Source organism: Equus asinus, chromosome 1 (genome assembly GCF_041296235.1).
Source record: "Equus asinus isolate D_3611 breed Donkey chromosome 1, EquAss-T2T_v2, whole genome shotgun sequence".
NCBI classification, from domain to species: Eukaryota; Metazoa; Chordata; class Mammalia; order Perissodactyla; family Equidae; genus Equus; species Equus asinus.
In genome coordinates this window covers 25,248,158-25,275,698 of record NC_091790.1, presented here as the reverse complement: position 1 = coordinate 25,275,698, position 27,541 = coordinate 25,248,158, and the positions used below count along the sequence as shown (strand labels likewise).

The 27,541-nt window shown below is 41.7% G+C and overlaps 1 protein-coding gene across 5 annotated transcripts in view; it reads right to left on the bottom strand.

Annotated features, from left to right (window-relative positions):
- Positions 1-27,541, bottom strand: part of LOC106842057 (uncharacterized) — a 97,705-nt gene that overhangs the window by 50,912 nt on the left and 19,252 nt on the right. For all 5 annotated transcript variants that reach the window (XR_011506151.1, XR_011506111.1, XR_011506161.1 and 2 more), the window contains exons 3-4: positions 3,296-3,373; positions 1,720-1,858 (exon numbers count right to left, since the gene is read on the bottom strand). Coding sequence is in view for 2 of the 5 variants with exons in the window: in XM_014858379.3 (XP_014713865.2) it covers positions 1,720-1,858; positions 3,296-3,373 (217 nt within the window). In the remaining 3 variants the exon portion in view is untranslated. The remainder of the gene's footprint in view (positions 1-1,719; positions 1,859-3,295; positions 3,374-27,541) is intronic.

Sequence of the window (27,541 nt, the reverse complement as noted above, 5' to 3'; positions counted from 1 at the left end):
TATTTCCTAGAAAATGGTGCTACTTTTCTTTTGTGAATATTCACGAACAGGCTGCTAAGCTGGGTGCCCAGATTCCTTCCTAGGAGACACCTTGGTCTCACCACACTGACAGATCTTTGATTATGAAATGACAATGGCGATTTCTAGGGGTAATTATGACACTTACATCACACTGGCCTATTTAGAAAACACAAAATAACCACTAAGAGTGGAGAGAAACGTTTTGAAGATAGACACTCTCAAAAACGATCCACAGCCTGTGAGTTCCCAGGATTTAAGTCCTGTTTACACATGGAAACGAATAGTTCAGAGTGAACATGCATCAGCCATGCCTTCCACAATAAGCAGCTCCAAACTGCTCCCTCATTGCTCCCTTACACCAGGAGCGCTGGGCCCTTCCCATCAACCCCTCCATGAGGCTTTCTTTCCCAGCAGGCTTTGCACACCATTCCCCTCTTTCAGGAGTTCTGCACATACATGAAAAAGCAGGGGCCCCTTTTGCCCCAACACACCACCCCAAAATTTGCACCTGAATTTTTCCATTCTAAAAAAAAAGTCACTCTACTAACAACGTTTAAATCCTCTCTGGAAGTTAACATTCCACGTTACATGGATTCAATGCACAAGTTACTCAAGAAATTTGCAAGTTTGAACAACATTTCTTTAGACATTTTCATGGAAAGAGCACATAACAATATACGGGGGAACGTGAAAGATGATATTGCCTGTAAAACCCAGAACATAGGCTAGGGAAGAGAGCCTAGAATATTCCTGCAGGATATTAATGTGAATGCATAGTTAAAAAAGATGACACTCACCTAAAAATACTTTGACTCAGCATTTTGCCCAATGAAAAAGCTGTGAATATTAGCCTGCCCTGTTCACCATGTACCAACGTTGCCTAGACCAGTGCCTGGCATGGTGAACAGTCAATAAACATTTATGCAAGAATCCGAGAGGACCGAGTCCTAGAATACTCCGGAACCCAGAGAAGACAGCATCCATCTCCAAACTGTGGGTCACTTAAACCAACCAATTTGTCTAAAAGCACCAGAAGACACCCAAGTTGTTGGTATGAGCTTCATTCACTTTCAAACTATTGATACATCCTACGCATTTAAAAATTATGCTCCCATCAGCTAAATGATACTGTAGAGATGAAACCCACTGAGTGACATTATTAGTGGTCATATGACTTGATGGAGTAAATTTAACTTAGAAAATTCCTGGCAGTCCTCCTTTAAAATCTCATGTTCTCAAACAATTTTGGGGAACATTGGTTTTTCATCCTTTAGGCTATTTATCACATGTATCTGTGCACAGTTCTTAGCCAGAACTAAACGCTCAACAGCTACTGAAATGAGTTTCTTCACTCTGGTGCGAAAGGAGCCCAGGAAAGGCACTGAGGGAAAAAGGGCGTAGTTTTCTCTCACTCTGAACTGTGGCTCTGGATGGCTATTGCTGTCACTGAGGTTAGGACATTAAAGGAAAATATCAAACACATAAGTACTATTTTACAGTGCTTATTTTATTTAAAAATTATATAGAAAGTCAATATAATCTTAAAAAGACAACGTAAAAATCTTTAAAAGACAGCTCTCTGTAATACTAACCTAACTGTAGGGCAGATTATATCACTACTTCTCAGAACTAATTGCAGAAAGTGTAAGTATTTATCAAAATCCAGAAGGAAAAAAAAAAAACAGGAAAAATACAAACTTTTAAATTTTATGTTCTGGAGATTTTGTTTGACTTCTGTTCCACCATCTTCCTCCTGAATCAGCTTCCAGAACTCCTCATAGTCGCTCGTGCTCTTCAAGATTCCACCTTTGGTCGATTCATTTTGCAACCCTATAATCTTATTTTCAAAGAGATTAATGTCTATATTTCAGAGTGACATTTTTAAAGGCTAATTCGAAATCAGCAGATAATCAGAAATTTAAAATCCCATTTCTAAGCATCAGAGAATAACGTCTGGATAACTTGCAGCTGTCTAACTGAGAAAGGGTTCTTGCCAACAGTAATTGACACCAGGAAAGTGACAGCTTTGAAAGTCTCTGTCCCTAAATCCTAGAGGTTCATTTGTATTTAATAATTAACGGGAACAATTTGAAGGGAGGTAGACTGTTTTGCTTGCTTTCTTCTTTGTCTTATCCTAGGTAGTAGTAGCCAGGAGTTAACATAAGGGGAGTTCTTTGGGAGAGGCTGGTGGAGGAGAGAAGGAGGACATTAGGGAGGGAGAGGAGCGAGAGAGGGAAGGACAGGTCTGAGGACAATGAGAGGAAGTAGATAAGGATATCTTTCCCTTAAAATTCAATTTCTAACTTTATCTCCCTTTGACGTGGAGACGCTAGAATTGCCCTACACTGTAAACCAATTGTCACATAGGAATATGCTGCTTGCGATAATAAATGATGTCTTTGCCAGTTTAGTGGAAGACAAGCGAGTCTTCACCTCTTTGAAATATCATCTCATCTCTCAGAAATTGGGGGTACACGTCAAACTGATAAGGCCTGTTTTAGGTAGTATAACTAGATAAACAGTAGCTTCTTTAAAACAGTGACCCCCCCCCCCCCACGCACACACACACCCCTCCCGGAAGAACTCTAATTTCCCCAGGGATTTATAACTCGAGGACGTAATGTTCCATGTTCCACTCAAGGAGAATAAAATCAGGAAGCACAGGGCTCTGAAAACATTCGGGGATGTCTCACGGATGATGCAAATGTAACACACGTCAGCACGAAGGAGACCACTTTTTCGGTCTAATTTCTAGAGCAATCGCTCGCTTATGGGACGTCGCTGTACGTGGGGACTGTGGGATCCCTCGGATACCCGTGGCGGTGGCCCCTCCAGCTAGGTCCCTCCCTTCCTCTGCGGGAAGAGCTTTCATTCACCGTGGCTGTTCTCAGGGCTCTGCTCAGAACACACTAACATTACAGGGAAATGGAGATCTGCCATGAGGTTCATCACTATGGCACACAAGCCAGCCCCCGCAGGAAGTGGAGGGGGTTTGGAGGCCATGGTGTTTGGGTCTCCCCTCTGTCCAGCTCTCAGTATTTCGCGTGTCCCCGAGGGGCTGATGAGAGCCAGCATGGCTCCCACATAACCCAGGGCAGAGGGGCTCCAAGAGCAAAGGCTCGCACTGCGCATGCTGGGGGGCCCGGGTCCCCCCAATTCCTGAGTCATTCTGATGATGAAGCGCCTTGGAGACGGGACACATAGAATATAGCAGCGGCGGCAATGCCCGTGCAGGGGGTTCTCAGGCCGGCACCAACCCGATCCTCGGTCCTACCCGGTGGGCGCCGGAGCGCACGGGGCACGCGGGGCGCCGGGCTGTGCGCGGGGGCGCCTGTCCAGCTCCAGGAACGCGCTGCAAAGAAGGACAGAAAAGTCGCGGTCAGCCTGCAGTTCAGTAGCTGGGAAACAAAGGCGAAAACAAATGACAAGTAAACATCCAGCCACAGGAAGCCATTAAGGAGAGTGGGCGCTAATGAGCGCGCAGCGGGGACCCGCCGCCCGCCGCGCGCCCCGCCCGCCGAGGAAACGGCCGCCCGGCCCGGAGCCCCGCTGGCAGGCCGTAAACCTGCTGTGGTCTCCGTTCCCCTTCAAGTTGGGCCATTAGAAGCCGCAATTACTGTCAGCCCCAATAAGAAGACTCCAGGAGGAAAGAAAAGAAAATGGAGATTCTGGGATCTCGCACATTCTCACGTCCTCCCGGGCTGCCAGTGGACACCCCAGCCTGGGGGTGGGGGGACTCCAGCAGCTCCAAGGTAGGGGCTCAGCCAGCTGTGTGCGAACGCGAAGAGGTGAGCATCGACCCACTGTCCAAGGAGCCTATTGAAACAGTTTCTTGTAAAAATCAACCCTTTTGAATAATCAAATGTTCCTTTGTGCTCCCTTAAATTTCAAACCATTCTTTAAAATTTTTTCCAGGTAGCAGTGGTGTGGTCAAGCAAGGGTTAATGACCTCACTTTCGCTTTCCTGTTGAACTATTCAAGATGCCGTTTAGCTAGCTTTAATTTTTGGAGGGACCGTTCTTTCTCCGGATGGGTAGATGGGACAGGTGGCGCTCTCGCCCGCGGTCCCCGAGCATCCTCCGCAGATGCCCAGACTGAGGCCTCCACGGTGGTCGAGGTCCTTGCGGCAGCGACACCTGGCGGTCAGCCCGGCCCATCCCAGTCAAACCCCGCCGCGTCCGCTCCCGGTCGCTAGGGCCTGGGGCGCGGGGAACCCCACAGGGTCCTCCCTCCCCGGGTTCAGCACCAGACCACACACAGCGATGGGCTTATGAACTTAGAGAATTATGCAAAGGAACCTCCAAAAGAACGCTGCCTTTTAAGCTTGTTTATCTTAAACATTTTAGAAAGTAGGTGGGAAAGTGGTTTAGGGTAAATTTCAGAAAGCCTGCATTATCTGCTTGGTCGAGCCAGCGTTTGCTAAGTACTATCTAAGACTTGAGAGTTATTTCTTTATATGTGATAAGTTCCCTTTATATATTATTTTTAGTTCTAAATCAACATTTTTGGTTGGTCCTGACACTAAAACTACTCTATAAAATGAATTGGATTAGATGAATCCTTCAGTTCCTTCTGAATCTCAAATTTTAGATTTCTTAATAATTTTGTTTTAAAATATCACATTAAGATGTGTGCATGGTTTTAAAAAAATCAAACTTTTCAGAAGGGCTTAAAATAAAAAGCAACTGCCCTGTTTCACCCACCCCACCCACAAGCCAATAGAAACCACAACTTTTATCCACTTCTGTTAATAATTGTGTTGGAAAAACCCTAGTCCCCAGTGGAATAAGCACCACCCCAGAAAAAGATTCGCGACCCTTTGCTCGCTCTCTCTTTTTTTCTTTTTTTAGATGTATAGAAAGAGGTCTCCCTTTCTTTGTGAGTGACCCTGGCACCTCTCAGAAGAACGGAGGCATCCAGCGAGAATTTTCCTTACATGAATCATGAGTCCCCCAGAAAGTTTTCCCTTTTTCTTGAATAATAGCTCACTTGCATTGATTTCCCAAAATATGCAGCACCAGACCCTCATGGGTGTCCCCCGGACTCCTGACTTTATACCCTAGTATTCCTCCAGTTCCCTGAGAGGGACCTTCCAGTCACAGAACCATGGTGGCAATGAGGATTTAATTACCATGAGGAATTTTAACCCTCAATAGCCATAAATTGGACCACATATACCAGATTTGATAATCAAATTTTGGCCTTTTCTTTCAAATCAATATTTGGGGGAGATATTTCCCATATGAACACAGAAAGAAATCTATCAATATAATATTGTATTAAAAATATTCTTAAACTACGGCACATTATCCAAAACGTGGAAAAAGTTAAAAAGGTAGATGGCATTTCTTTTCAATGTCGGATATGAACACTGTTTAACAGCCTGCCTATGGATTATCTAAGTGGATGTATTTGGTTGGACTCACTGTTTACTATTGATTAAAGTTAAAGATTTAGTTGAAGTTACATATTCAGTTGTAGATTTCCATCCATTAGAGGTGCAGATTTCTGCCCAGGGGGAAAAGATAACCCCAAGGTTAAGGTTTATCGTCATCTAGGACATTAACCAGTTTTACGTCTAATAGCAAATTCATTTCAGCATTTCTCCAACTGGCCACTATATAAATCTTCATACCTGAAATTCTCCTTTGAATCAATCTTCACGTCTTACTTATCGCCTTATTAATTAATTAGTTGAATGAAATCTTTGATACACTTTTTTTCACTAAGAAAAGTTTATCCATTTCTCCCACCCCCCACCCCTGCCTCTGGCAACCACCAATCTGTTCTCTGTATCTATGAGCTTAGTTTTTTTTTTTTTTTTAATTCCACATATAAGAGAAATCATATGGCATTTGTCTTTCTCTGTCTGACTTATTTCAATTAACATACTGCCCTCGGGGTTTATCCATGTTGTGGAAAATGGAAAGATTTCATTTTTTATGGCTAAATAATATTCCTCTGTGTGTGTGTGTGTGCGTGTGCATGTGTGTGTGTGTGTGTGTGTGTATAAACATCACAATTTCTTTATCCTTTCATGCATTGTTGGACACTTAGGTTGTTTCCGCATCTTGGCTCTTGTAAGTAATGCTGCAGCGAACATGGGGGTGCAGGTATATTTTGAAGTTAATGTTTTCATTTTCTTCAGATAATACCTGGAAATGAAATTGTTAGATCAAATGGTAGTTCTATTTTTAATTTTTTGAGGAACCTCCATACTGTTTTCCATAGTGACTGCACCAATTTACATTCCCACCAATAGTGCACAAGGAAGGGTTCCCTTTTCCCCACATCCTTGCCAACACTTCTTATTTCTTGACTTTGCTAATAGCCATTCTAACATGTGTGAGATGGTATCTCATTGTGGTTTGGGTTTGCATTTCCCTGGAGACTAGTGGTGTTGAGCATCTTTTCATGTACCTGTTGACCATCCGGATGTCTTCTTTGGAAAAATGTCTATTCAGATCTTCTGCCCATTTTTTCATTGGATTGTTTGTTTTTTGCTGTTGAGTCATGTCAGTTCTTTACATAGTTTCGATATTAGCCCCTTTTCAGATACATGATTTGCAAATATTTTCTCCCACTATGTTGCCTTTTCATTTTGTTGATGGTTTCCCTTGCTGTGCAGAAGCTTCTTAGTTCGATGTAGTCCCACTGGTTTATTTTTGCTCTTGTTGCTTTTGCTTTTGGTGTCAGATTCGGAAAATCATTGCCAAGACCCATGTCAAGGAGCTTACCACCTACATTTTCTTCTAGGAGTTTTGTGGTTTCAAGTCTTACATTCAAATCTTTAATTCATTTGGAGTTAATTTGTGTGTGTGGTGTAAGACAGTGGCCCAGTTTCATTCTTTTGCATGTGGCAGTCCAATTTTCCCAACATCACTTATTGAAGAGACTGTCCTTGTATATTCTTGGATCCTTTGTTGTAAATTAATTGACCATAAATGTGTGGGTTTATTTCTATTCTGTTATTTCTCTATTCTGTTCCATAGATCTATGTGTGTATTTTTATGGTAGTACCACACTGTTTTAATTATTATAGCTTTGTAATAGAGTTCGAAATCGGGGAGCATGATACCTCCAGCTTTGTTCTTCTTTCTCAAACTTGCTTTGGCTATTCAAGTCTTTTGTACTTCCATACAAATTTCAGGATTGTTTGTTCTGTTTCCATGAAAAATGCCATTGTAATTTTGATAGGGATTGCATTGAATCTGTAGATTGCTTTGGGTAGTATGGACATTTTAACAATATTAATTCTTCCCATCCATGAGCATGGAATATCTTTCCATTTATTTGCGTCTTCTTCAGTGTCTTTCATTGATGTCTTCTGGTTTTCAGTATACATGTCTTTCACCTCCTCAGTTAAATTTATTCCTCGGTATTTTATTCTTTTTGATGCAATTGTAAATGGGATTTTTCTTCTTAATTTCTCTTTCTGATGGTTCACTATTAGTGTATAGAAATGCAACAGATTTTCATATATTGATTTTTTATCCTGCAACTTTACTGAATTTGTTGGTTAGTTCTAACAGTTTTTTATGGAGTCTTTAGGGTTTTCTACGTATAACATCATGTCATCTGCAAATAGTCACAGTTTTACTTCTTGTCCACTTCGGATGCCTTTTATTTCTTTTTCTAGTCTAATTGCTCTGGCAAGGACTTCCAATACTAGGTTGAATAAAAATGGTGAGAGTGAGCATCCTTGTCTTGTTCCTGATCCTGGAGGAAAAGCTTTCAGCTTTTTGCCATTAAGTATGATAGCTATGAGCTTGTCATATATGGCTTTATTACGCTGAGTTACATTCCTTCTGTAACTGCCTTATTGAGAGTTTTCATCACAAATGGATGTTAAATTTTGTCAAATGCTTTTTCTGCACCTATTGAGATGATCATATGACTTTCACCCGTCATTTTGTTAAATGGTGTATCACATTGACTGATTTGCAGATATTAAACCATTCTTGTATTCCTGGAATAAATCCCACTTGATTATGGTGTATGATCCTTTTAATGTGTTGTTGTATTCAGTTTGTTAATTTTTTGCATCTATGTTCATCAGAGATATTGGCCTGTAATTTTCTTTACTTGTTGCATCCTTGTCTGGTTTTGGTCTCAAGATAATGAGTTTGGAAGATTTCCCTCCTCTTTATTTTTTGGAAGAGTTTGAGAAGGATTGGTATTAATTCTTTGATGTTTGGTAGAATTCACCAGTGAAGCCATCTGGTCCTAGACTTTTGTTTCTTGGGAGGTTTTGGATTACTGATTCAATCTCCTTCTGCATAATCGGTCTGTTCAGATTTTCTGTTTCATCATGATTCAGTCTTGGTAGGTTGTATGCTTGCACAAATTCATCCATTTTTCTAGGTTGCCCAGTTTGTTGGCACATAATTGTTCATAGTAGTCTCGTATGACCCTTTGCATTTCTCTGCTAACAGTTGTTCACGTCTCCTCTTTCATTTCTGATTTTATTGATTTGAGTGCTCTTTGTTTGTTGGTGAACCTAGCTAAAGGTTTGTCACTTTTGTTTGTCTTTTCAAAGAACCAACTCTTCATTTCATTGATCTTTTCTATATGTTCATTTTTTATTTGCGTGGGCACCATATTTTTAACTTTTTGAAAATTATACTTTAACAACACCTGTGATGTGCTCAGTAAACATTAACTGAAGCTCATTCATATCCAGGGTAAATGCAGAATGCAGCATTCTTTGTGATGCAAATCTTTATGGAAATAATCGAAAGAAATAATGTGGTTAACAACTAGCAAACTTAAAATTATTTATTTTCTATTTGTATAATATTTAATAAAAGACACAAAAGTATTTGCTGAAAAAAAACAAAGGAAACTGCATGCATTTCCACTGTTTCATGTGCTCGACATAATTATGGCAATTTAAAAATATTTAGATTCTCATTTTAAACGTGTATTGGTAAAAGTAAGTTGATGCATAAAATGAGGGGGGAGGAGAATCTCCTACTTGTCTAGAGTTTAAAGACAAAAAATAAACAGGATAATGTATGGAAAGGACATATGTTTTGGGGTCAGTCTAATTTGGGTTCATTTCTAAGCTCTATCCTTTGGGTAAATTACTTACTCTCCAATTCTCAGGTTTTTCAGCTGTTATCACTAGATTTGGTGATAATACTTCCTCTCAGGCTGTTCTGAGGATAAGATCTTGTCTGTCAAGTGCCTGGAGCTATCTGCCAGATGGTAGGAGATCAATGCATATTAAGTAATCCTTTTGCACTCCATGCGCCTTTAAGTTTTACCTACCAAGTTGTAGCAACTAAAACTTGAAGGCTAAAATATATAGAAAAATTACTACTATGTGCAAAATTGTTTTAAAATCTTAACACTTATCTATTTCACACATGAGCTGGGCTACAAATATTTTAAAGATTTGCTCAGGTTAATAAAAGTAATGATGCAAACCAATAAACACGTAGCCATTAAAATCTTTACTATGTATTGCACCACACTCTTTACTCATGTGAACAGGATAATTTCATGCCTTCATTATTTACTGCTGTGTAACCAATGACCGCAGCTGAAGCAGCTTAAAACAGCACACATTTATGATCTCACAGTTTCTGTGAGTCAGAAATCTAGGGACGGATTGGGCAAGTCTTCTGCTTAGGGTCTCACAAGGTTGCAATCTAGCTGTTGGCCAGGCTGTGTTCTCATCTGGAGGTCTGCCTGGGGAAACATGCATATCCCTGTTCACCAGGATGTTGGCAGAATTTAATTTCTTTCAGTTATAGGATTTATGGAAGGTAGCTTCTTCAGAGTCAAAGGGATAGCAAGTTTACTAACAAGATCAAGTGGTTAAGTTCATGAGCTCCACTTCTGTGGCCCAGGGTTCACAGGTTCGGATCCCAGGCGCACACCTAGCACTGCTCGTCAAGCCATGCTGTGGCAGCATCCCACATAAAATAGAGAAACGTTGGCACAGATGTTAGCTCAGGGACAATCTCCCTCAAGCAAAAAGAGGAAGATTGGTTACAGATGTTAGTTCAGGGCCAATCTTCCTTACATTGAAAAAGAAAATAGTGTTTAGGAGCTATATCTAGAGGCACTGTGCCTGGGTTCAAATTCCAGCTCTGCCACTCACATGCTGTGTGACTTTAATGTGTTACTTCACTTCTTTGAATTTCCATATTCCTCATCTTTAAAATGGAGTTGAAAATAACAGTGCCTACTTTAGACATTTTTCTGAGAACCAAGTTAATTGATACATACAAACCATTCAGTGATGGGCTGACCTCCCCGTTTACATAGTAAGTCCTATGTAAGTGCTTGCCGTGACTATATTCTTAGCTATATGTCGACAATTTTGATTATGTAATGTCTAGACTCTGTGACATCTATTTGATTCCTTAAGGTCATTTAGCTTATTTCCCGTTATCAGCAAAGTTCCGAATGGCTGAAGGGGCTGGATCGTTAAGTTAAATATAGGAGAGAGAGCACTCCTAAGGCTTCAGTGATGCCTTAGTGATGGGATAAAGAGAGCTGATCCTGATCTTCCTTTTTAGTATGATTCTGAAAGATACCCACACATACATACACATATGATACATATGCACGTGTCTCATGCATTCATTTGTGCAAAATAATAAAGGCAGATTTAATACCACTACGACTAGCAAAATGCACTCTACCGTGAGTCACGAAAATAGTGATGCGAATTTAAATAGATTGTCTCACTTTGATTCTGATCACTCTTTTTTGGGGTACAATATAATTTTTCGTGATATAGTCTTCTCCACTGAGTTCAGCTTCACAGGAAATTGTATACTAGATCCTGACATTATTTTCACCAAATAATGAGTTATTATTTGTAAGCAGAGCCTATGAAATTAATATTTCTTGTGCACCTAACATATGCAAAATGGCAAAAGACATAGAATAGACATAGAATTTTCTATTATTTTGAAAACCATTAAATTATTTCTGGTACCAGAAATAATTATTCAATTATAGTCAGTTTTTTCCATTACTGATACCTATATATTTTTATTGATTATCTATTTGATATAAATGTCCTCAAGTATAATTCTTAATAGAAAAAGGCCCACCTGAAAAATATTTGCTGAAAATAATGAATAATATGATGTTTCAAATCTCATCAAGATCTGCCAAATGGTAGCACCTTGACTTAATTCTCAGTTCCTTCTAAATTATTTACAATTATTATATTAAAATTCTTCAAGTTAGTGATTTTATTTTGGCAATTTTTGACTCTCTGAGAGAGCAAGTGTGTAGAGCTGTAATTCTGTAACAAAGGCGAGTAGATAATTGCAGAAATGGGAAAGATTATAATCTGCCCTCTTCAGGCTTAAAACATGGGATCCTAAAATCCTAAATCAGGGTCTCCTTTCCTGGGGGTGGAGGTGGGAAACGCACTCTTCGGTAGACTGAGCTGGGCTGGGGCCGGTGTCTTTCATTGGGCTTCAATACACTGGCCGTTGCAAGTTCTGTGTGGAACTTCTTGGAAAGAAGCCTCATGTCACAATCCTTCGAGAATCGATGGGCTGATGTCTGTGGCCAACTCTTCCTAAAATACCTTGCTCTGCGCTTCTCCAGATCTTTTCTCTAAACTGGAGATTTACGGCTCTTAGCAACAAATGCCATCATCAGTATGCGATGGATGAGAAAAATAAGTGAGTTGCACACATGATCATAGCTACTTGGAAAGAAAAAAAATGGGCATTGGGCTTTCCCTCCAAAGACAGTGGTGCCCAGCAAACATATTTGCAGGCCTGGTCTTGAAACACATAGTAATAGAACCTACATTTCAGGAGCTTGAGAAGGATGGGGAGGCAGCAGGCCGACCGGGGCTGCCCTGGTCCCCACTCGACCTACTAATCCTAAATTACACTTTTTTGCTCTGCTATTTCAACAATCTGCTTGACATTAATATCTATTAATTTGCTAAATGTGGAAGTCCAGATCCTTTCCATGAAAGAAAAAAAATCATGGAAAAGTCAAAATAAATTCAAATTTAGCAGTTTAGCACAATAAAACTCAAAATCACATACCCTTTAAAATTGTCATGATATTCTAAGTCCCCGGCAAAAGAACTTCAAAACGGAAATGTCAAAAGCAAATCAATTAAATATACTATTGAGGAAATAATCCATTTTTAAAGTTCAGGTAATTCAAACCATATACATTTATTAAGAGCTGAAAATACATTCATGTCATAAGTGTAATTAAGTACTGAAATAACCATGTAGCTTGATATTGTTTGAATATCATGTTGGTGACTCCCAAGTGTGTCCCTGAGCCCCTGGAGGAAGGAACCCTATTGTCCTACGTCATTCTGTCTCTCTAGGTGGCAGTTCTTCTAGGTATAAGGCACAAGTCCTTCCCTGAACGGATTGAAAAATTCCTCCTCCTTCCTACTTCCTTATAAAGCCCTATCAGCCCATTCTCTTTAGATTCCTCCAGCATTAAATAAGGTGTTACGTGGTAATGATAAAAATAATTATGTGGACCATCATTGTGCTACAAAACATACTTTTTTCTATTTCAGTGCAATATATTTAGCTTATCCACAGAAAATAAGACAAAAAGAATATTTTTGCCTTTTGCCAAATGACACTGCCTCCCTCTCAAATAGGAATTGAAGGTGTGACTCATTGTACCAGAGAAGAGAGGTTCTGGAAACCCTAGGGGCAATGTAAATAGCATCCTAAATAGTGAGCGAGGAAATGGTGAGTCATTTTCTAAGTTGGAAAATCACTCTAATTATGTTTCTTGTAAACATAACTGTATAAAATCTATCGAACCTCTCAGGTCAATTTTTACAATGTGTTTGTTTTAAAGCAGAGCCTTCGCCATCACAGACGAAGGTCCTTGGCTTTTGTGCCTTGAGGAAATTACAGGACAATCTGATAAGGATGACGTGAGCTAGCAGAGGTCATGCTTCCAGAAGCTTGTGTGAAGAGAATCTCAGAAGGTGATAGCGAGTGAGACCCAGAGAGGATCTGCTCCAACCCCTCCCACCCTCTCCCCTTCCCTTACGTCCACATTTATAAGAGATGGAAACTGAGGCTGAAATGAGTGAGGCCTGAGGAAGCCCAGAACTTAAAATACTAAAATTCAGATCTCTCCATAGTCCAATTAGAATAGACTGTAAAGTCTGCGGGATGGTTTTAGGAAGAAATTCAGGAACTTTTTCTGGAGATTGAGCCTTGAGCCTACAAACTAAGGGAGCTTGGCTTTTCCCAAATTGTGGTAAATATCATAGATACAAGAAAGATGCATTCCATTCACCTCTAATTAATAAGACAGATTCCTTTAGTGATTAGAAATTGTTAAATATTGTTACAGAAAGGCATTGTTTCTGCAGCATCTCGTTCAGACAGACAGCGATGGGTGGAAAGAGCCCTGGGGATTGAGGCTGCTGGACACAGGGCACATCTCCTTACCAGGAAAATCAAGGATTGGACGAAATAACCTCCAAGCTCTGTTTAACTCTACAATTGCACAAATTTTAAGATTTTTCACATCTTTGGTCATGAGAAAAATGAGATAACTAAATGAGTCCATTAGAGCCTTTAAGATCTTCAATAAATCAATCTCAGAGACAGAAATGTTCGCCAAAAAACATGTATTTTAACTCCCAGAAGTATCAAAAATTGACCAACAATATTTGCTGAATATTATTAAACACTTTAAACCTTTGTATTAGAAGTCGATGTTTTCTCCTATTTTTACTCTCAATACCACTGTTGAATCTGCTTTAATGTTGGCATGCTCTTTTGAGGAGAAAATCCATTCTTTCATGTCCAGAAACATTTGGTTAGAGACCTTTTTATAATCTCCTCATTGGAACACGGTTCAAAGTCTACTGCATTTCGGTAATTATTTGCCCTCCATGAAAACATAGGCATTAATCAGGTATTAGTATAAATTCCACACAAAATGCAAACCCTTTGTAGTCAGCACACTTCCTTAGAATATTTCACAAAGAGTTCGCCTACAGCCTTAAAAAGGAGGACAGGAAAAACGCCAGTTGCAGCCTTCCAGCTCTCCTGAGAGGCTCCCTGTCAGAAATTGCTCGAGGAGAGGGGAATAAGGGGTAATTTTCCTTTAAAATGGAGAGGAGTTTCTTTTAGAAAGGAAATTCCCGAGGAAGTTGTTTGAAAACAAATAACTGTTCAGGAGGAAGCCAGCAAAAGGTGGGAAGAGCCTCTCTTTGATTCCTCAGTCTGTGTATTTGGGCCGAGACGCAGACAACATTTTATGCACATATTAATAGAATGCTAATGAGCCTCCTGCGAGGGCAGTGGTATTTGACACTGAGTATTGTCAACAGAAAGGCTTTTGGGTGTATTTTTTTTTAATCCCATCAAGGTACCTAGAAGGGGGTGGGGCAATGTTGGGGAAGGCAGGAGATCCTGGTGTCTGGGAATGAATTCCTGGTTTGACTTCCAGTGGGGTGGAGAGCAAAGTGATTTATGGAATTATCTCCACATCAAGGAGTTTTCTGGAAGGTGTAAACCTGCCCTTCAAAGTCTTCAGGTGGCTGTATTTACTTAACCCCATTCTCCTCCCCGGGAGCAGGGGTTCTCAAACTTGCCTGGGCCCCAGAATCACCTGGAGGGCTTCTTGCAGCAGTTCGCACCCCACGCTTTGATTCCACAGGTCTGGGTGGGGCCCGAGACTCTGCATTTCCAACGGGTTCCCAGGGAACACCCACGCCGCGGGTCCAGGGATCACTCTGGGAGACCCACTGCTCTCAAGCATTCATTTTGCTTCTCAGATACGCCAAAGCTTTCACGGTTCCCAAAAGGGGGGCAGCAAACTGGAGCATTCACTACCTGTGGGATAAGGAATTATGCGCCTTCAGCGCAGTGGAAGGAAACCCATGAAGCTCCACTGGGTGAAACCTGTGGGGTGGGGTGGGTGGGGTGGGGTGAAGGCTCGGAGGTAGAGGAATCCATGCTTTCCAGCCCGGGTGTTGTGTGGTTGTCTTTTTTATACAGAGTGTTCCCTGGCAGAGTTAGAAAAGCCATTAACCACAGAGTATGCCTTGCAGTGAGCTGTAGACACACTCAAGAGAAATTCTAATTGCTTTCTATTCACGCATCCTTTCACTGGTTCGAAAATGTTTATTAAATTCCTCTTCTGTGGCTGGCACTGTTGTGGGCTTTGGGGAAACATTGGGGAACAAAACTGATAAACTCCTTCATGGAGCTTCGGTGGGGGCAAACAGAAACAGAATGAGTCAGTAATCCCATAGCGTGTTAGAAGGTGACTGGGAAAAGCAGGGAAATTTGGGGAGTGTGGAGCAGGGAGCCACCGAGAGGGCAGCTAAGCAGCGTGGCCAGCCGCGTCCATCACGAGGCGGCAGGTGAGCACGGATGTGAAGGAGGCGAGGGAGGGAGGAGGCAGCCCTGAATTGGGATCTACCGGGATGCTCAGGAGGCAGCCAGGAGGCCAGACGGTGAGTGGGCCGGACAGGGAGCCACCGGCCCAGACTGAGTGTGGCTGCTGTGTGGATCAGACCACAGTGGCCCAAGGTGGAGCAGGGCCAGTAACGAGGGTGTCACAGCTGTCCAGGGGAAGGCGATGCTGGCTGGGGCCGGGGGGAAGGCGATGGAGCGACAAGGTTCCGCATCCACTGAAGAGCCGTGAGATTTGTATATGGAGAGAGAGGAAGTGTTGTCAAGGGCGATCCTGTTTTGTGATTTCCTTAGTACAAGCACTCAAGAATATACCCAAAGGAGTCAGTGCATGATCTGTTAGAGAGGGTACTATTTCTTAGTGCCTCCCTAACAAAGTAGCACGAGCCGGTGGCCGGGAACAACAGAGGCGGATCCTCGCACAGTGCTGGAGGCCGGAAGTGCTCCCTCCGAAGGCTCTGGGGAGGGGCCTCCTTGCCCCTTTTCAGCGTCTCGTGCTGTAGACCGTCTCTGGCATTCTCTGTCTCTGTCCTGACATGGCCTTCCCCTCTGTGCATGTGCCCAGATGTCCCCTTTTTATGAGGACACAAGTCATACTGGGTTAGGGACAACCCCACCCCAACTCCAGCAGGACCTCATCTTAACTAATTACATCCTCAATGACCCTATTTCCCAAGAAGGTCACATTCTGAGGTCTTGGGGTTAGGATGTCAACGTACCTGTTTTGAGGGGACAGTTCAGCCCGTGACAGAGAGCTTATTTACAACCCCCAGATAGAAGATTCTCAAATCCTCTGTGGGTGCACTTGTTCACTGTCCCAGGCTCTCCCTCCACCACCTCCGCAGGGCCTCTCAACTGCCCCGCATGAGGTCTAGCTCCAACAGTCACCTGCCGAGGGCAGCTGATAAATAGGCATTTTGTTGCCTGTGACCCATGCTGGGGTTCTCTTTGAATGTGATGTCTTCCCACAGCTTCACAAAAGTGCCCCGGCCTGTCATTTTGGGAGATAGGAGCATTTCAGACATATCCCAGCTGCCGAATATGCTTTATTAAAAAGAAACCCAATATAACTACAATTGAGGACACCCTAACAGCAATAGGCAAAGACACATGGAAGCATTCAACTGGGAATTATTAACTATGACCTTGTTAACAGTCTGCTGCTAAAACTCTCCTGTGGCTCGTTATCTGACCCAGAGTAAAAGCCAGCGTCCTTTCCAGGTCCTATTGATATCGACCCTGATGTCAGTTTCCCCACATTAAACCCAGCATATATGGGGTTAAAACTAAAACACTCATTCCCTGCTTACTCTCTGGCTTCCTGGCTCCAGAATCCACTATCCTCCATGGAGACAGACACCATCAAGGACAAGCACCTGGACCATCTCCTCCCCACAAAGAGATACGGGCTGGTGGGAAAGCTGCTGACCAGCAAGGTCATGAGCCCCCTCCTCTCTGCAAGTGTCTCAAGGCCAAAGACAGGCTGGTGGGAAAGCTCCGACCAGCAAGGCCGTATGCTCCCCCTCCCCTACCTAAAACCCCAAATAAAAACCCTTCCTTTTGGCTTTTCGGGGAGTTTGGGATTCCGTATGCTCCCCCTCCCCTACCTAAAACCCCAAATAAAAACCCTTCCTTTTGGCTTTTCGGGGAGTTTGGGATTTCAGCGTTAGCTGCCCTCTCTCCTTGCTCAGCACTGTGCAAAATTAAAATTCCTACTTTCTTCCACCACACCCGGTGTCAGAGATTGGCTTGCTGCGCAACAGGTGAGCGAACTCATTTCAGGTTCGGTAACACTATAGGCACATTATCCGCACCCCTGTCCCCTGCCCACCACGTCTCTGCCTCTCTACCCTCCGCACCCATTGATGTCTTTGTTGTTCCTCACACACTACACACCCCAGGGCCTTGGCACTTGTTGCTCCTCTGCTGAAATGGTCAGACCCAGAGACCCATAGGGTCGTCTTCCTCTCCTCTTCAAGCCCCCCATGATGGTTCCATTTTAAATCGCAGCCCTTTCCCCAGCACCCCAAATATCCTTTAACCTGCCCCATTTATTTCATAGCATGTATCCCTTCTGATCACACCACCTAATTTATTTATTCATCTTTGTGTTTTATTTTTTATTTTCTGTCTCTCATCGGTACAAAGTGGACTCCCCGAAGGCAGGGATGTCTCTCTCTCCCTCACCAGACACGTGGCAGGCTAGGAGACGCTTAATAAATATTGGTTGAATGAACGAAATGAAAATATCTGCTCCATGAAAACATGAGGTTACTTGAGAGTAGACTTTCCCTCCAAAGGCATCAGTTAATTGTCCTTAATTGTTTTATTTTCCACAGGAGCTTCTTTTCCAAAGCTGCTTTAAGCGTGCACTAAGCTCGAGGAAGCAGGAAACAGACAGATGCAGCTACTCCCCAGCGCTGAGACGGAACAGACTGGCCAGGACTCAGCCCGGCATGAAGATCCGCTGGGTGGCACAGCAGAGGTGCAGAAGGCAGCCACACAGGTGGCAAGTCCGGGGGCTCAAAGCAGAAATCTGGACGGGAGTCCCAGCTCCGTCCCTTCCTATGGGGCCCTGCATGCGCATCTTGGCACTTGAAGCCTTGCCTCCTTGTCTGCAAAATGATTAAGTGAGATAAACACGGTCATCCTCATTGCTCCCTGATTCCGCATCTGCAAGTTTGCCTACTTGCTAAAAAAGTATTCGTAACCCTCAATTCCGTGTTTGTGGGACTCCTGATCATTTGTGACATGGGCAGAGCAGCATAAGATCTGAGTCGCTCGGCGTGCACGTTCCCAGGTGAGGCCAAAGGAGGCTGTGCCCTGCCTTCTTCTTTCAGCTCCCATGCTCCATGCATGTCCTTCTGGAAGCCTATTTAGTGCCATAGCTTTTTTGCATTTTCGTGTTTTTTCTTGATGATTTCCCTGTCTAACGTGGCCCGCCAGCCTAGTGCTGAAGTGCTGTCTGGTCCTCCTGAGCACAAGAAGCCTGCGATGTGCCTTAGGATGGAGAAGATCCGTATGTGAGATAACCTCACTCATGCATGAGTTCTGTGCTGTTGGCCATGAGCTCAGTGTTAAGGAATCTACTAGATGTGTTAAATAAAGCGTCTTTACACAGAAACACACATCAAACAAGGCTGTGTGTTGGATCAGTTGATGAAAATATTGGGACCAGAGGCTCAAACGAACTTAACTGTATTTCTCCTAGGAACAACGCTTCAGTATTCACTTGTCCAGGGTCTGTGGAGACTTTATAGAACATAACAGCTGTGGAGAATGAGAATCGACTGTATTTTTTCCAGACATCCACACCTTGTGCGGACAAGGCTGAGCTGATCTTTTTCTCCTTCATCTGCGAGCCTGCTCAGCCCGGCATAGGCTGGTGCCAGGTGTCAACACGTGTTGTGATGGAATAAATCAATGAATGAGAGCCTTCTGTGAATTTCAGGGTGCTCTCCAACATTTAGAGACTCCCCATAAACTAAAATCAGTAAGCATTTCTCCCCTTCTTTCTTTTCTTGACATCATTTGCTTGTACAGTTGGATTCCCACAAGAGCCCACTACATCTCTCCAAACCACCTGTTGTTGACTGGAAAAACCACAAAGATTTTTTGTCTGTTCTGCAGTCTTTTGGTGCATCAACCTTTTTCAGCAGTTGGCTGAGTCAAAAACAACACATCTATTTGGACACCCATGTTCATAACAGCATTATCCACAATGGACAAAAGGTGGAAGCAACCCCCCCAAGTGTCCATCAAAGGATGGATGGATAAACAAAATGTGGTCTATAAAGACAATGGAATATTATTCAGCCTTAAAAAGGAAGGGAATTTTGACACATGCTACAACATAGATAAACCCTGAAGACATTACCCTCAGTGAAATAAACCAGTCACAAAAAGACAAATACTGTATGATCCCACTTACATGAGGACCCTAGAGTAGTCAAATTCATAGAGACAGAAAGTAGAATGGTGGTAACCAGGCGTTGGGGGGAGGGGAGAATGGGGAGATGGTGTTAATGGGCACAGAGTTTCAGTTTTATAAGATGAAAAACTCTTTTTTCATACTTAAAACTCTTTTTTAGAGTTATGGGGATGTATGGTGGTGATGGTTGCACAATAATGTAATGTTCTCGGTGCCACAGAACTGTACACTTAAAAATGGTCATGATGGTAAATTTTTTTTCTAAGGAACTTTTTGTGTGTGTGTGTGAGGAAGATTGGCCCTGAGCTAACATCCGTTGCCAATCCTCCTCTTTCTTTGCTTGAGGAAGATTGGCCCTGAGCTAACATCTGTGCCAGTCTTCCTCCACTTTGTATGTGGGATGCCACCACAGCATGGCTGATGAGTGGAGTAGGTCTGTGCCCAGGATCCAAACCCATGAACCTGGGCCACCAAAATGGAGTGCGCAGAACTTTAACCACTCAACCATGAGGCTGGTCGCATGATGGTAAATTTTATATGTATATTTTACCATAATTTTAAAGTTTTTTAAGAAAGGGAAAAAACCTCATACAAATGAATATTCAACAAAAATGAATAGTATGATTTAAAAAGTTACAGAAGTAAAACTTACCCAGCTGGACGTGTGGAGAGAGGAGGTAGAATTTTTTACAAATTTGTTATTTCTCTACTTTCTTGAGCTAAAAGAATCCTCTGACCTCTTGCTCTGCTTTTTCACAGCCTCCACAATGTAGCAGGCAGGGCTTATTTTGGCTCAGGCCCTCTTGTTTTGACTGTGGCCCCAGGGCCTGAAGTGCTGATTGCATCACCAATAGTCGGTCAAGAAGACCAATGAGTGCCCAGGCTGTGCTGGGAGCACACACGGAGGTCAGCTGTTAGCTCAGGATGCTCCAAGGGGAGAGTTCCAACTTATGAGCTCTTAACCACAGGGCTTAACACCTGGGTTGTACTGCAAAACCTTTCAGAGTCAACTCTTGCTTGTGACCGTAGGCTCAAATTGCATTCATCATGGACCCTAAGGAGCTCCCCCAAATTCATGGAACCAGATGACTTGGGTAGTAGCAACTAGCATGAGCCACAAAGCTAGCAAAGTTCAAAAAGCAGTTTTATGTGTGTGTGTGGATCGTATTGGGAGTAGATGAAAAGGTTTCTGAATAGGATTGGATGGGGCGGAGGTAGAGGGGTGGTAGACTCAACCTTCCTGTGGAAGGTTGGTAGTATTTAGTATGCTGTATTTTGAAGAAAGAAACAACTAGAGGTTAGGTCCTTCATCCCAAATGTCTCTGGCATCATTCTAAAAACACTACTAATTTGAGATTTATTTCAGCTAGAAAGCAGCTTCATACACACACACACACACACACACACATCCATGCACAGAAGCCTATGTGAGTGGAAATGTCTTTATTAGACTTTTTCTTCCTAATACTGAAACCAGCAAACAGTTAGCCATTGATGATTACATAGCTAGGAACTAAAGGTTTTTTTCCTTTTTGCAATTACTGATTATAGCATTTAGTTGTTCCCCTGCCCGCTGTTAACTGTGCTGTTTAGGCAACATGCTGTCTGGCTCCCACTAGATTCATAGAGATAACATCTCCCCGGAACCTGGGTCACCATGGTAATGGGTATGTGAGCTGTTTTTCAGAAATTAGAACCCCTTGTCCACTTCAGGCTGGTTGAGACCACCAACTCATCAGCTGGGCTGCACAGATGCCCAATAAATGACCTTTTGATATCAGGAGGCTGAAAACTCCACCCTCAGATCATGCTGATGCCGCCATTTTGTGAACATGGGTCCTATGAAGAGCCATGGAGCCTGACTACGCTTGCACAGATCATCAATTACCTCACCTCTCCTCACCTCCAATCATCTATCTCCACATTCAGACCACCTTGCTCCCCATCCCATAAACATCCCTGAGTCCCCATTTTTGAGGAGGCAGATTTGAGATTCATTCTCCTGTTTCCTCACTTGGCTGCCTTGTAATTAAACCCTTTCTCGGCTGCAATCTCATCATCTCGGTGTTTGGCTTTCAGGGTGATGGGCAAAAATGAACCTGGTTTGGTAACAATGCCTACCTAAAATTAATCAACTGAGAAGGAACCTTGAGCTAGCAAGGAGAAAAATATTAGCGCTTAGATAGGTTGGAGATGTTTAGGCAGCCTCTCTGGGGAACCTTGAGAAAGGGAATTAGGAAGAAGCCAATCATGGTCAGCCTCTACTTCAAAATGGCACAGAGGCCTGCCCAGGGGCAGGGCTGGACCCTGGGCCTGAGGACTGTAAGGGAGAGGGTGGCAGGGTCTGGCGAGACCTTATTCAACCAAAGACAGTGAGGAATAATAACAGGCCTGGAGCTGAACATTGGCTCTGCCACCAGAAGTGTCCTGGTCACTTCTCCAACCTCTCTGAGCCTCTAAGTTCTCATCCAGGAAATGGGTCTAAATAAAAACCAACCAAAAGGGCTTTTCTGACAACAAAATGCAATGAAGTTACTTCCTAAAGCACATTAAAGGCAGCAAACAAGAGCCAATGTGAAAGCACAATGAACAACAGGGTACCTTTCTCTTCTGATATTCAAGGTCCTGTTGAAAGTCGAGAGCATGCATTTTCATCTGTATCTGTTGCTTCTCCATTTTCTCATGGAGCAGATTCTTGGACGTCACATACATAGCATTTCTTAGTCTGTGCTTGTCCTTGTGGAACTCAAGGTCGTGCTAATATTCCGTTACAGAATTAGGAATTAATCAAAAGAATGCCCACAGCACAAGGGAATTTTCCTGGGAGATAGATTGTCCTATATTTTGATTCGGGTAAAGGTTCACAGATGTATAGAGTTGTCAAAAGTCACTCATTGGCACACTTAAAATGTGTGAACTTTATTGCGGGTAAATTACACCTCATAATGTTGATTAATTACATGATTTTTAAAAATAATAAAATAAAATATGTCCCTACCCTCCTATTCTATGTCATAGATGATTCTTCAGTTAAGAAAAGTTCTGAGTTCTATATGGACAAGCCTTAACTACAAGGAAATAAGACTAATATCCATAAGCAGGCATGAAAACCAGCCGTCTTATTTTAGGATTGCATAGTCAAAAACTGAAAAAATGTAATGTAGTATACGATCTATTGCCATGGATAATTTAGAATCAGAACTAGATTTATCCCTTTGACTTAATCTTGAAAAATTACATATTTGGGACCAGGAAGCAGACAGAAGAAAAACTAGTGTATGCACAGATATCTTCTGACCACCTGTGGCACCTCTTTACCCTCATTCAGGGCAAATTAGGGGGAAAGACTTGAAGTCTTCACTTTCCCAAACTTACAACACTTTTTTTCCTAATAGTCAGCAGGCTGCAGAAACAAAACTTGACTGTGGATCCACCAAGCCCATGAATACTCTTATCCAGAAGAGAAGTATTTTGTCTTAGATCAAATTGAAACCGGCTCAACACAAGGTTGACATAAGGGAAGCCATATTGTAGAAGAGAGACCGTGTCGTAACTTTGAATGACCTCTGACCAACTAACCCAACTGGATTCACACCCTCCAGGAGATCCACCTGTTCTGTAGATGTTACGACCCCTGCTAGTGCTTATATCTCCCAGCTGCGATAAGACTATAACTTCGTTCTTTTGAGATCCTTAGGAATGTGATGACGCCCAAACAGAAAGTCTATGCTGATAGCCATCATCAACGACAACTCAAAGATCTGGTGAAGGGAACTCCCAGTCTGTAACAGCAGAGGGTCAACATTCCTAACCCCTCCCCTATAACCCACTGGCTTGTATAACTGCTTCAAGATTCTGTGCCTCCCTTAAGATGGTTCTTTTGGACATTAGTCAGCCATCTTCCCTCTTGCTAGCAAGCTGCAATAAAGTGCCCTTTCTCTGCCATCATCTCGCCTCTTGACGATTGGCTTTTGTCCCGTGGTGAGCAGATTGTGCCCTCTGTGCAGTAACGAAAACTTTTTCTTAACATCCCTTTCAGAGGTGGGAAGAATCACCATTATTTAAATCCAAATAAATAAAGTTCAAGGAGCCAATTGTGTCAATGCACTTTAAATTCCTACTGCTTTTGTCCCTTTTAATCCTTTCACTTCAGAGGAAATTAATCTCAGTGATTCCGTTGTGATCAGAAGACAAATTCTGTGTGATTTCAATTCTTTTGGATTTTTTAAGGTTTGTTTCATGTCCTCCCAGGGTATGGTCTGTTCCATGGGCACTTGAAGGAATGTGTGTTCTGCCGTTGTTGGGTGGAGTGTTCCATACATGTGAATTCCATCTGTTGGTTCGTGGGGTTGTTGAAGTTGTCTCTATTCTTGGTGATTTTCTGTCCACTTGTTCCACCCATTGTTGCGAGAGATGAGTTGAAGTCTCCAACCACAATTGCGAATTTGTCTATTTCTCCTTCCACTTCTATTCATTTTTGTTTCACATATTTTGCAGCAGAACAAAGGAAATTATGCAGATAAGAGCACAAGTCAATGATCTTAAAAACAGGAAAACAATAGACAAAATCAGTAACACAAAGAATTTGTTCTTTGAGAAGATCGATAAAACTGACAATAAAATCTCCAGGCCCACGTGGTTGCAATGCAGCATATGCATTTTCATATATTTAGGATTGCTATGTTTTCTTGGTGGATCAACTGTTTTATCACAATATAACATCCTTCTCTGTCACTGGCAATTTTCTTTGCTCTGAAGTCTAGTTTACCTGATATTAACATAGTTACTCCTGATTTCCTTTGATTAATATTTGCATGACATATCTTTTCTCCATCCTTTTACTTTGAAGCTGCCAATATTATAATATTTACAGTGAGTTCCTTGTAGAAAGCATACAATTGGGTCATGTTTTAAATCCGTTCTGATGATCTCTATTAATTGGTGTATTTAGACCATTTACGTTTAATGGTAATTAATGATTTTTTTTTTTTAGGGCTTAGGTCTACCACTTTACTTTTGCTTTCTTTTTTTTGTTTCTCTGTTTCCTTTTCTCCACCTTCCTGTGAATTATCTGAACCTTTTTTAGAATTCCAGTTTGATTTAACCATAGTGGGTTTTTTTGTTTTTGGGTGTTTTTTTAAAGATTTTCTTTTTCCTTTTCCTCCCCAAAGCCCCCTGGTACATAGTTGCATATTTTAGTTGTGGGTCCTTCTAGTTGTGGCATGTGGGATGCTGCTGCAGCATGGCTTCATGAGTGGTGCCATGTGCACGCCCAGGATCTGAACCGGTGAAACCCTGGGTTGCTGATGCAGAGCGTGCAAACTTAACCACTCGGCCACGGGGCTGGCCCCAACTATACTGTTTTTGAGTGGATCAATTTACATAGCTTATTTAGTGATTGTTCCAGGTATGACACTATGTACATAGAATGTATCAGAGTCTCCTGGCGGTGTCTTTGTACAGTTTGAATGAAGTATAGAGACCTCACCTCCCTTTAAGGTCCCCCCCCCCGCTTATAAAATAATTGTTTCAAATATCTCCTGTATGCACATTTAGAACCACATCAGACAGTATTATACTTTTTGCTTCGACCATCAAACATAATTTAGAAAACACAAGAAGAGAAGAAAACCCTACCATATTTACCCACATTTTTTTTCTTATTGTGCCCTTTCTTCTTTCTTCATGTTCCAAGGTCCTTCTAATATAATTTATTTCATTTTCAGAGAACTGTCTTTAGTGATTATTTTGGAGTATGTCTGAGGATGACAGATTCTGTTCATTTTTCTTTATCTGAGAAAGTCTTAATTTCCCCTTCATTCCTGAAGGATATTTTCACTGGGTATAGGATTCTGGATTTCAATGTCTGAAAACAGCAAAGGCCACGTCATTGTGACCTCTGTGGTTTCTGATGAGAAGTCATCTGTTAATCTTATTGAGGCTCATTTATCATTTTTCACCATTAGGCATGACATAGTAATCAAGTTAACATTCTTCTATGCTTATTTTATGTAGAGTTTGTTTTAATCAAGGATAAATTCTGAGTTTTATCAATTTCCTTTTCAACATCATTGAAATCATATATTATTTTCTCATTTGAACTAATAATATAATGAATTATATTATAATAGTATATTTTCTAATATTGAACCACTTTGTCTTAATAAAAATCCATCTTGGTTACATATTATTGTTTTCATATTCTTTTTATATTTTGATGGATTTTAATAGAAAATGAGTCATAATTTTTTAATATATTTATAAGATCAGATTGTTAATTTTTAGGGGAACTTTCTTTTCCCACATCACCTTTTTATAGTTTCAAACAATTAGGGAGCTTTCCTTCTTAATGCATGGGATCAGTTTAAATAGTGGAAAATTGATCTGTTTTCTGAAAACATGTTAAAGCTCAGTTGTGAAATGTGAGAGTCCCTTTTGGGAAGATAGTTCTTTGATTACTTCTTCTATTTCCTGGTTATTGCTCTAGCCAGGCTTGCTTTCTTCTTACATATTCTTATAAAACCACTCACTCCATAGACATGTTCAAATGTTTTCTCTAGAGTTATATGTAGCATGATCATATATTCTTTAACCAGTGGGCTAGCCTGGGAATATTCCTTCCATGGTGATGGCCAACACACAAGGGGGCCTGCCCAGCTAAAATGTTTTAACCCCTGCACGCCCAATATGTCTGCTGTGAATCTATCAGCCAGAGAAAATCACGTGGCCCAGCTTCAAGTCAAAAGGTGGGAAAGCAGACTCTCCATCGAAGATGAGAGGAACCACATAGGGACACGGCAAAGAGCAGGAGCGCAAGGAGGGTGAAAAATTCAGTCTACCATAGAGCTCTCATTCCTTTCGTTGGGAAGAACATTTAGTGACCAACTCTGGGTTCAAAGATGGGTGCTCATTGCCACTGGGTGTCACTGCTTCCAGGCCTTTTCAGAGGAATAAGCTAGAAAACACATCTTAAAAGTAAAACATGATTCCTATTAATATTTTCAGTGCAAACAGAACATTGTACATTTTTGCATAGATTTGCACTTTGTACTTGTCTTTTCTCTCTCACACTAAAAATCTTGGTTTATAAGAACACTAAAAATTACGTCTTTTTTATAACATTCATAAGATAGTTTCAAAATAATAATTCTAGTATTTTTTTAAGATTTCTTTGTAACTCCTCTTGTACTTAGACTATAGTCCATTAAGTATGTACAATAGCGTAAATAATAAAAATACTATACTTTAAAAACTCATGAAATGCTTCTTTTCGCTATGTGGTTATGTTATCGATTTGATATACAGTTAGCTCCACTGGTTATGGTTTTCAACGTTCGGGATCACTTTTCTGTTAATTACATTACACATTTGCGTGGTTCTAGAATCGAAGAGGATTAGAGCATCTAGGGTTGGGGTCTCAGTTTCATTCCAGGCTTGTTCTCTCTACGTGCCCCCTGAGGGAACCATCTCACCACGAGCTTCTGGTTCATCTGTTTCTTCTTGTGAATACATAAACCTATATTCCTATTTCCCACCGACAGTACACAAGATGCAGCAATCTATTTCTTCTGCTCTGACCCTGGCTTTTTTACCCTTCATATGATATTTTGGAGATCTCGATGTTTCTACACACAGAGATCTTCCTCTTTCTTTGTGTAGCGTCACAGTCCAGCCCCCCCTTCATGGATATTTCCCATTTTTTCTAGTCTTATGCTGTCACAAATAATACTGCAATTAATAACACTGTGCACGGACCATTTTGTGCTTGTGCAGGAAGAGCTTTGTCACAGATTGCTACAAGCGGGGCTGCCAGGTTGAAGGGTAAAGGGAGCTGTTAATTCGCTTCTATTGCTTTTTAAAATGAAACAGTGTTTTTAATCTGAAAGCAATCTTTGCTGATCTCGCCGGCGTTAGATGAAATAATCTTCAAATCTGTTTGAGACTATGCATTACGGCTTTAGATTTTCCTCCTGTATTAAAAAGTAAATTTGTTTTGTACAATACTATTTATTCTGAAGCCTCAGAATGATTTCCCCATTCTATACCTCGGAATCTTTGCTGCCTCTGGTCATTTGTTTTCACTGTCTTCTTATTCTTTGTGTGTGTGTGTGTTTGTTTGTGTATGTGCACTCACATGTATGTGTGTTCATGTGTGTCTGTGCGTGTGTCTGTATAT